The sequence below is a fragment of the Tinamus guttatus genome, unplaced genomic scaffold (genome assembly GCF_059628265.1).
Source record: "Tinamus guttatus ecotype Peru unplaced genomic scaffold, ASM5962826v1 Tinamus_guttatus_pri_ptg000140l, whole genome shotgun sequence".
Lineage (NCBI taxonomy): Eukaryota > Metazoa > Chordata > Aves > Tinamiformes > Tinamidae > Tinamus > Tinamus guttatus.
In genome coordinates, this window is record NW_028288674.1 from 825,009 (window position 1) to 834,831 (window position 9,823).

The window sequence follows — 9,823 nt, forward strand, 5'->3', positions numbered from 1 at the left end:
CCTCAGCTCCAAGGTCAGAGATCTTTGTTTAAGGAGCTAAAAACTCTGTCTAGCTTTCATACGATGTCGACATACCTACACACAGCCTGCTCAATGCAGATTCAATGCAGGTTCACGAGGAGCCTGAATGTAGCATGTTGGAAAGAAAGGGCCCTCATGGATGAAAGACAATGAAGGCTTCCACTCCCATTCTCACCAAGTTTCGCCCGTAGGTGCAGACAGAAGGGATACAACACAAGTCCTCTACTTCCTGTTCAAACTGATTTTTCCTACATACACCTGAAACTTTGGAAATAAAAAATGCCTGGATGATTCATGCACAGCAATTAGAGTCAACACACCCTCTCTGTCTCCTACTAGCTCTTATGCTTTTTACCTTCTTACTACATCCAAGTTTAGAAGCTTGCACTAGGTTTGGTAAAGCAGTAGCTTGAGAAAAACTATCATTATTTCAGCCTCCTCCCTCAAGTAGGTGAGGGATACCAAGCAAATGGATTTCTGATTTGGGCACAACTAAGGAGGCATAGACTTTCAAAGAAGAGGAAAGAAGGAAGTAAGTGTGAGGACGAGGCCAAGATATGCTCCTAAATGTTCACTGGTCTCTTCTGTTAATTCAATGACTGTTTCTGCTCAGTCCTGAGTTCACAGTACAAGATAGATATGAACCTACTGGAGCAAGTCCAGTGAAGGGCTACTAAGATGATTAAGGGAGTAGAGCATCTGATTTATAAGGAAAGGCTGAGAGAGACGGATTGTTTAGCCCAGAGAAGAGAAGGCTAAATAAAATATTTGTTTGAGAATCATTTTGATCCATATATCGTAACTGGTTTTCTCTTATTTAAGATGATTGATAAAAAGCATTACGAACATCTTGCAGGACAACATATGTTGATACTGCCTGAAATACTGGAAAGTCCCTGAGTAATCCTACTGTAACCATTCTTCTTAATATCGCAACTAATGCAGTTAAACTACAGTGGTCACTTTTTTACTGAAAATATATAGCTGCACGTTCATCAGCATCAATATCCTGTTCACACTTCAGGCAGCATTGTGACCACGTTTTTTTTCTCAATAGTACTTCCCTTTATGGAGATGACCTCATTTCCTAGGCAGTTACCTCACAGCCAGGGAAATGCCAGGAACATACAAAGTCAGATATTTTCCATCAAAACTGATCTGCCAATGAGATGTGATTGTATCATGAATAGGCCATAGGGCACAGTAAGAAGTGTAATTTTGGACTCCTTTGAACTGCTGAAAAGTGTGAATGAAGTTCTGAGTCAGCAATAAACATTCTGAGTGAGGCTCAGTCACTGCTGGAGCGATGCTTGAGTTCATCACCAATACGTTCGGGTGACCAGCTAAAACAGTGGGGAAAAAGAATCATAAACAGGAAAGTTGGGGGAGTACAAATGCAATAGACTGAGATCCAGAACAACCAGCAACATGAACGAGGGGAAGTTAAGCTAATTAAAAATGCAGAGACAGAGAGTTTATGCACAGCAAGAAGTGACAGGGTTGGTTTCAGACTATTATATTATATTCAGAGTGTATACCCCACCTATTGTGGGAACATTTGCTTATGTGAGGAGAAGATTCACATGCCAGGTTCTCTCCTGGGAGAACTCAGAGACACTTCTCCTGCCTGCAAAGAGGACATTTCATCACCAGTGTGGGTGGAAGAAACTATTCACCACCCTAGGTGTTGAAAGTTGGTTTCTCTGCAGCAAGAAGCATGGGGCCACACAGAAATTACAGGAGCAGAGATCGTTGCCTCCTGCGGTGTGCGGAAGTAGTGCTGTGGGACGGCAGCGCTCTACCTCTTTTCCTTCTTCTCAGAACACTCTGTACAACTTCATGACCAAATTTTTAAGTCACTTCCACACTGACTTTCGTAACACTAGCCCAAATAGAGGACAGCTCTAGGAAATAAACTTTATCTCGGGCATTTTTAAAGGCAAATGAAGGCAATTCCCACTCCTGCTAATGGTTTTGGATATCAAGCAAAAACAGCTTCAGGAGGAGGGGCACAGGAGAATAGAATTTCCCGGGAAGGGCTCATCAGGATGAGTTAGGCTCATAGAATCTCATATTATTGAGAAACACTTGAGAAAAGGAGTTTTACGCTTGCAATAGCAAATACTGTTGGACTCCAAGGAGTCTATCATGTGCCAGTTTACCAAGCAACAGGGACTTCCATACTGCACATCAATTCCAAAAGATGGATCCAGGATATTAGATTACTACCTGGTATAGATTCCTATGTGTTATACATCACTGATAAGTCCATCAGTTCTCAAAAATCTTATCAACAATAAAGCTCTACTGAGCTTTATCTTGTGTCACAGCAGTTCAAGCTTTACAAAAGCCATACTTAGGACAAAGGAAGTGGAGGCTGCCAGTGATACAGTTTATGATACTCATACTTAAGGCTTATGAATCGTTCCTTTCAGTAAGAGACTGTCTGCGTTAAAAAATCGCCAACTTTTAATTCTTGGTATTGCCTGTCTCACTTTTCTGGGACTGAGGCCTTGTAAATGAATCCAAAGAGTGATTCCTTCCCTCTCCGCAACTTACAAGTGTTTGACCACAATGCGCTTCTCTGTGGTTCCTCTTTTCTGACTTCTCGCTGCAACCATGAAAGAAATTTTGCATTTCCTGCTTGTGGGTTTTCGGAAAGCTGAGTGCTCCACAGAAGTATTCAACTACCTCTTGCTTTCCTTTGGCTTTTAAATTACACATCAGAGCACTGGCTCCAATACTCCTGCTGCTCAGTAGTTCCCACTGCTCCCAATACTTCCGTATCGAGGTTTATTTTACCGTAATCATCGTATCTACATGAGAGAAGTGAAATATCTACGTCCTCTCTCTCTGCATTTGAGAAGTAACAATGTACAATAGCTACCAGCTTATCTGTCTGGCTCAAGAAGGCAGAAACACCATTTCCTTAAAACAAAACAGGCAGCAGGTTTTACATGGCGAACACAGTATCGCCTGACTTGCATATGTAGTATGGAAGTAACCTTTATACCTGTGAAATTAAAGGCAAAAGACAGTTCCTTTGGTTTATTTGAAAAAGTGAGTTCTACATGCCAGGGGCAATGGAAATTCATACTGCCATTTTCTTTCTGTACATATGCATTCCCAGTGATACACTCCCGTTCATTGCTGTAGGATGGGGCTGTTCAAGTAGCAGGTTGCTGGAAAAAACAGTCGAAGGAGAAGAATGAACAATGCAAACCATGTTCTTACCAGGCAGCAGCACATGTTGTAAAAACAGGCAGCCCAGGGGAGATGTGATAGAGGTCTATAAAATTATGCAGGGGATGGAGACGAGGGGTAAGGACTGATTGCTCACTCTCGTCTGACAAAAGAATCAGGAGGTATCAAACAAAACTACGCTCAGCGTGGGAAAATACTAGACATAACTATCATATACACTTGACCTTTTCTTACACATTCCTAGATATCTACCAGTTCTAGTATTCATAATTTCCACAAAACAGTGTTTTGGAAATAAATAAATAGTTCAACTAGTTCTTGAAAAAAAAAACGAGAAAAACAAAACAAAGAAAACCAGCTTTAGTGTCAGAGATCATCTGCCTCGCATCAGAACTGTTAAAGCATAAAGCATAACATGATAATAATAGAAAAAAACTATGAAGGTACAGAATAAAATAATCACAATACCCAAGAAAACGAGTATTACAGAAATCTATACATTCAATGAAGCTAACCACAGGGCAACATTCTGCATATTTTATGTTTTTATATTTAATGAATAAAGTGTTCTTTGTTGGTGAAAAGCAATTCAATGGTCATCTGTGGAGAGGGGTTTACCCACTTGAGCGTGACTCACTGTATGATAGCATCTCACAAGTTCAGGAGTTTCCATTTCAATGCTCGTGCAGGAAGCTACGCTCCTATATATACACGGTAGGTCCCAGGGCACAAGCATCACCCTGCCTTGGGGTACAGGAGCTCACCTGCCAGTGTGACCAGTGCAAGAGACGCGAGGGAGAAAATCGCCTGCACCACCATGACGGGCAAGGCTGTTGCTGCTGTCCTCGCTCTGCTACTCATCTCCACGGCTGGAACGAAAGGTAACAAAAGACCTTCCTAAAGCTTTCCTGACTAATTGCTAGGTTGAATGCTGACAGCGTGATACATTGCACATTCTTAAAAGCACAGCAAATAATTTTGTGCTTCAAATATTCAAAGAACTGGAGTCTGATCCTATTTTCAAGTGAAAGGATTAAGTCCACAAATAATTTGATCCAGTAGATATCGGACATAATAAAAACACAGTTCTAAAACTGCTGGCATTCAGAAGTTGCATTTTTGAATCTCTCTAACCCACCAGCTGCTCTAACAACCATTTTTTGGATAGATACTGTTATTAGATAGCTTGAAATAATGAGTGAGGGTAGTTTTTTTTTCAAGATCATATACTCTTAAAAATGAGATTTATGACTATTAATATTGTAAGAAAAATATCAGGCTGTGTTTCCTGTGCCAGTACTGAAACAGCCAAATACCTACCCTTCATTTTAGTTACTTCCTATTCCCACTTTACAGGTATGGCCCTGGCTCGCTCGGGCATTGAACTTCGATGCTTATGCATAGGCACCCACTCCAATTTCATCCATCCCAAGTTAATTCAAAATGTGAGACTCATCCAAAGTGGACCACACTGCCAGAACGTCGAAGTCATGTAAGTGCTTCTGCAATATTCTCTTTCTTATCAAGAAGGAAACAGCTTTTACATTAGCGATGATGTGGTTGTTTTCTGAAAAACGTTACAAGCTAGTAGGGCTGGCTGCTCAGAATCCGAAACGGAAACAGCCATTGCTCCTAGGAATGATTCTTTAACTCTTAAATGACATTTTTGCCCATCTCCACACTTGTGTTTTCAATATCCAATGTAATATGTCAACTTAAACCTTAAATTTTCTAAAATTCTGAATTTCATCAGCCTAAGAGAGAAGAATCAAACAAACTGAGCCATGCTGATAAAGTGAATAAAACATGAACTTTTATGAACCAGGCCAAAAAATGAATGCACTTCTACTCTAGCCAGTGAAGTATATCATAAAACCAGTCACAATTCTTGAAGTCTTACAATGCCAAAATGCCTCTGGAAGAGCCAGCATGGTTTCTTAGTGAAAATGGAAAGATTTACCTCTCAGTTAAAATCCATTATTAATACAAACAAAAATTCGAGCAATTTGCAAACCATAGTGAATCCTGCTAGTGATTTAATGCATTCAAACAGACATAAGAAGATATGAAACAACTTAAGGAACGATATATTAGGCTCCAGCTTCAGCTGACACAAGTTAAAGTCATAGTCACAGGTGTCAGTATACCCCTGCTATCCTGGCATGAACTAAGAAAAGCACAGTGATGTTAAGAGCATGGGAGAATTGCTCTGTAATTCCCCACACTGATCTTTCATTTTCCTTTTTCCCCTCTGGTGCAGAGCCACTCTGCAAAATGGCAAGGAATTGTGTTTGGAACCCACTGCTCCGTGGGTGAAGCGGATCATCAAGGCAATTTTGGACAAGTGAGTCTTTCGTGATCAATGAGAAATTCTTACAGAAAAGGAATAATACTATAAAAGAGGTAGCAAACATGCACAGCACACATTGTTCAAAAATTCTGTCTCCTCCAAGCGGTTGCCATCCTTTCTGTTCATTCTCTGTTAAGTGGAACACATAGTGTGACTACTTTGAGCTTTAATTATAGCATTAGGTTCAGTCTCTCATTGGGCCACACAGCACCTGTAAATATTAGCTACATTTCTGGCAAGGCAGAAACGTACTGCAAACCTGAGCCCAGGTGGTCAGCTCTTTGGAAATTCAGGCACTAACTGACTGGTTTTACCTTTCCTTCAGTGGTTAATAATAGAAATAACTCTTTCAACTTATTTATTTATCTCAATATATTTTATATATATGTGATATATGTGTATATTTATTTGTTTATATATAAAAAATAAATAGCATTTAGATGAGTGAGGGAGATGAGTGAGGGAGAAACCATGCCCAGCAGTAATACAGTGAGGCAAGAATCCACAGAAGCTCACTGAGTCGCTGGCTACTTGTGGAAAGTTGAGTATCAGCTTCCCTTGGGATCTGTAACAGCTTTAAGGGGCTTGGATGCAGAAGCATAAGCCCTTAGCTGCTGATTTCCCCTGCTTGCAGTGAGTGATAGCAGCTCCATGGTTAAGTTTTAACTGTCTCTTTCTTTGCAGGGCAAATAACAACACTGAGACAGTGTCCTAATGCAAAGAAGGCAACTCCTCCATAAAGACAAAATGAGAGACCTCGCAATCAAACTTCTGGCAACCAACCTTCTCCTACCTCCTACACTCACACTTTTAACAGCATCTGGATAGTGCGTATTTATTTGAAAGCAGAACTTCAAGTCTTTGTAAGAACTCTCATTGAGTGTGAGAGAAACCACTTAAACCTGAAAAAGCAGACGGAAAAATGACTTAGGAAAGGAGAAAGAGAGGGGCTTTTGAAGCAACTTCTGCTAAACCCAGCTGCATGAGTGCAGTGCACTCTCAGCACAGATTTTACTAAATGCCACCCTTTTTTGGCCAATAGATTAGCAACAGGCAAGTGACTTGGTCAGGGAGAAGGACTTCTCTCTGAGTATGCACAGCCAGGCAGCATCAACTGCTCCTGGGCCATCATCATTCAGAGGTCGGCTATATGGCTCTCAGAGCACCAAAATGCAGAAGGCATTAGCTTTTGTGTCATCATTTTAAAGATATTATGAACTAATTTCTGGAAGGATGGAATAACTATTTTAATGTGATACTTTAAAAAAGCGTAACTTTTATTCATTTATTTATTTTGATTCTATGGGATGTTTAATAATGTTTCCCTGATATTATTTAATTTATAGTCTTGTATAAGAATGTGATTGGCTTTATTTATTTATTTATTTATTGAAAACACTGATATTCATGTGCCTAAGAAATGTTTGTTCCAATGCTTTATTTATTTATTGTATGTTAATAATTTCCGTATTTAAATAAAGAATTATATTTTTTTTCTCATTTTGTATTGCCTGAATGGATCTCAGGAGGACAAGTGCAACTCCTTGACTCCCATGAATACAGATGATTTTCAATAGGAAAAAAATGTAAAGTGATTGACTTGCTTCCTCTTTTCCTGACATACTCAGAGTTTTCAGCGAGTGATTGTTCTTGAGCTGTCGCTGCTAATAACCTTAAGTGCCAATAAAATTCGCAAAGTAATGAATAAATAATGGTTAGCCACAGAAATTTCCAGGTTACAACAGGGGTGGTGCCGAGGCAGAAAACTACCTGAGAATTTGGCACAAAATGAGCTTTTCCATTAACTTGAAGTATTTGGACATATGTGACATAAGTATGGAATGTCTTCAGACCTGACAGTCCTTAAGCATCCTCCCTAATCCTGGCAGGGAGGGAGGGCTCTGGGGGGGAAATAGAGTTGAGATTCTACAGCCACATGTCTGTGACACAGTGATGCCGAGAAATAGTTGGAATTCGAACAGTAAACACTTGAGAAAAGGAGAAAGCTGAGAGAATCTTCTGATACTTGTTTTCCTTCCAATAAGAAGCTCCTCCATACTCTGCACAGGCAGCTATATTTACCTGTGGTACCAGAAGATGGAGAGGGAGTCTCTGCTTTGCTCGAGCAATCTTTCCTGCAGCAGGAGAGCTCTGCCAATCACATTCTAGTGCTGTGTGGATGTATACAGTAAGTGCATAACCTTTCTCACCAGGAGCATCCCACACACTACTGGGAGCTAATTCAGGGCCAAGGGCTCTTGTCATAAACGCTCCTGTCCAAAATGTCTGTGATGGCTGAGCAACCAGGACCCCAGCCACGACATCTGCCTGCATGGTAACTGAATCATCTCTTCTTTACTTCTTAGGCTTTCATTTAGCAGAGTGCAATGATTTCGAGATTGCTTAGAAATAGTTAAACACTGTATTTCTATTCCATACGTGCTCACAGGATACTTTTCTTGGGAACATACTAACATCTTCATGCTTCCAAAAGCACATTTCAGTGCTCTTAGACATCCAGCACAAACTAAGCACTGCAACTTTTCTGACTTGTTGGATACCCTTGGCAAATGTCACTTTTTCAAGCAAACAGCTTCATACACTCACACCAGCTTGTGGAGTACAGTTTAGTAGCCTAGAAGATCTTTTTTTTTTTTTTTTTTTTTGTGATGTGCTGTATATGAGCTCACAATGAGTTGAGGGTACTGCACTGGCTATTGAGCTAACACGCCTGAATTAGTATTTATGCTACAGTAATACTTCATCTTCAACTTTTTACTTTGACTTACATAGTTATCAGGTGCTTCAGAGTCAGGAAAAAAGAGTTTCCCCTGGTCAAAACCCACTCCAATCCTAGGGAATTAAAATATCCTAAGCAGGCTTGTCCTGCTCCCCAGGTAGCAGAAGCTATCTGTGCAGAAAAGAACTTAACTTCCCCTGCATACCACATCAAGGCTTCAGCTGAGTAGGCCCCACCTTTTGAAAACAAAAGCCCTTTCTTAATGGTTTGAGAAATGTAGAGAATAAGCAACACCTTTTGGCAAAGGAGAACATGATGCAGAAAAGACGGGAGTTTCTCAGTGTCCCGATGGACGAACAATACACACTCTGTGAGTGGATTCCTTACTGGAAACGCTGAAGAGATATTTCACTTTTATCTGACATTTGTCTATCTTCTGTTTTAAACATCTATGACTATACTAGCTGAAGGTAGTTAGAAAGGAAAACAGACCACATTTCAAGTGCTTATGTTAATTGGGTGGTGTTGCAGGTCTTGTTGTCACACACATTCTCTTCTCTCCACAGCCAGAACAACTAAAATTTTCCAAAAGGCTTAAGCAACTTAGGAAACAGTCGCCAACTCCTTTTATGTTCATCTTTTCCTGTTCAATGAGTGCAAAAGCTTTTCAAAACAGTACAGAATAAAGTATCTAAATATTTTTGGCCAAACAGACAGTTATAGCCCAAGTCCTGTCATACAACAAGAATTAATGAGTTAGGCCTTCACAAGACATTGGATAAGCTGCTTGATCAGAGGCATACCAAAATACAGTCCACAATCCCGGTATGGCATGTATCATTAATTCCCATTGCATATGAGTTTTTGCTCAAAGCTTGCAAAGAATTTGACAGAAGTTTCTGTTGAATTCAAAGAGAAAATAAGTCTGTATTTTAGGTGCGGGGATCTAGTTAATCTTGTATCGAATTTGGAGTGCAAGGTTAGCATTACTTGGTAAAACTGTGATATGCCACCAAGAACTTCAAACAGCATGTCATGAATAATAATTCCAAAAAAGAGGAAGAAATATTTCAGAGAATACAAAGTGCTATCAAATGGACTTCACAGCGATTTAGTTTTTTTATGCAATAGTCTCACATATTGGGCAATTTCTTCGTAGATAAGAACCCGATGCACTGCAGGGTTCTTGCTTGGTGTTTTGGCTGGGAGGAGCATCCACGTCTGATATAAAGTGAGATGTGAAACAGGACTGGGGCAGAAGGGCCAGGAAGAAAACTTGGGCATGATAATGGAGCACAAAATTCTTGCAGTCACCCTTCTTCTTTCTCTGGTCTCAATGGCTGTGTCAGAAGGTAAGAAAATTATTTCTGCAAGCTCTCATGACTCATGAATATATATATACAGCAATAAATTCAGGTGGACTCATGCTATCTTAATGTCTATTGTATTGCAAGCGATCAGTGTTTTCAGTAAATGTCATTCATAAATAAAAGACAATGTTTTTATTA

General features: G+C 40.0%; 1 protein-coding gene across 1 annotated transcript; it reads left to right on the forward strand.

Moving 5' to 3' along the window:
* Positions 1–4,042: 4,042 nt before the first annotated feature.
* LOC104576337 (interleukin-8) lies at positions 4,043–6,290 on the forward strand. Its single transcript, XM_088521944.1, has 4 exons — positions 4,043–4,106; positions 4,582–4,717; positions 5,486–5,569; positions 6,260–6,290. The coding sequence occupies exons 1-4, from the start codon at positions 4,043–4,045 to the stop codon at positions 6,288–6,290; spliced, it is 315 nt and encodes a 104-aa protein (XP_088378070.1).
* The last annotated feature ends 3,533 nt before the right edge of the window (positions 6,291–9,823 follow it).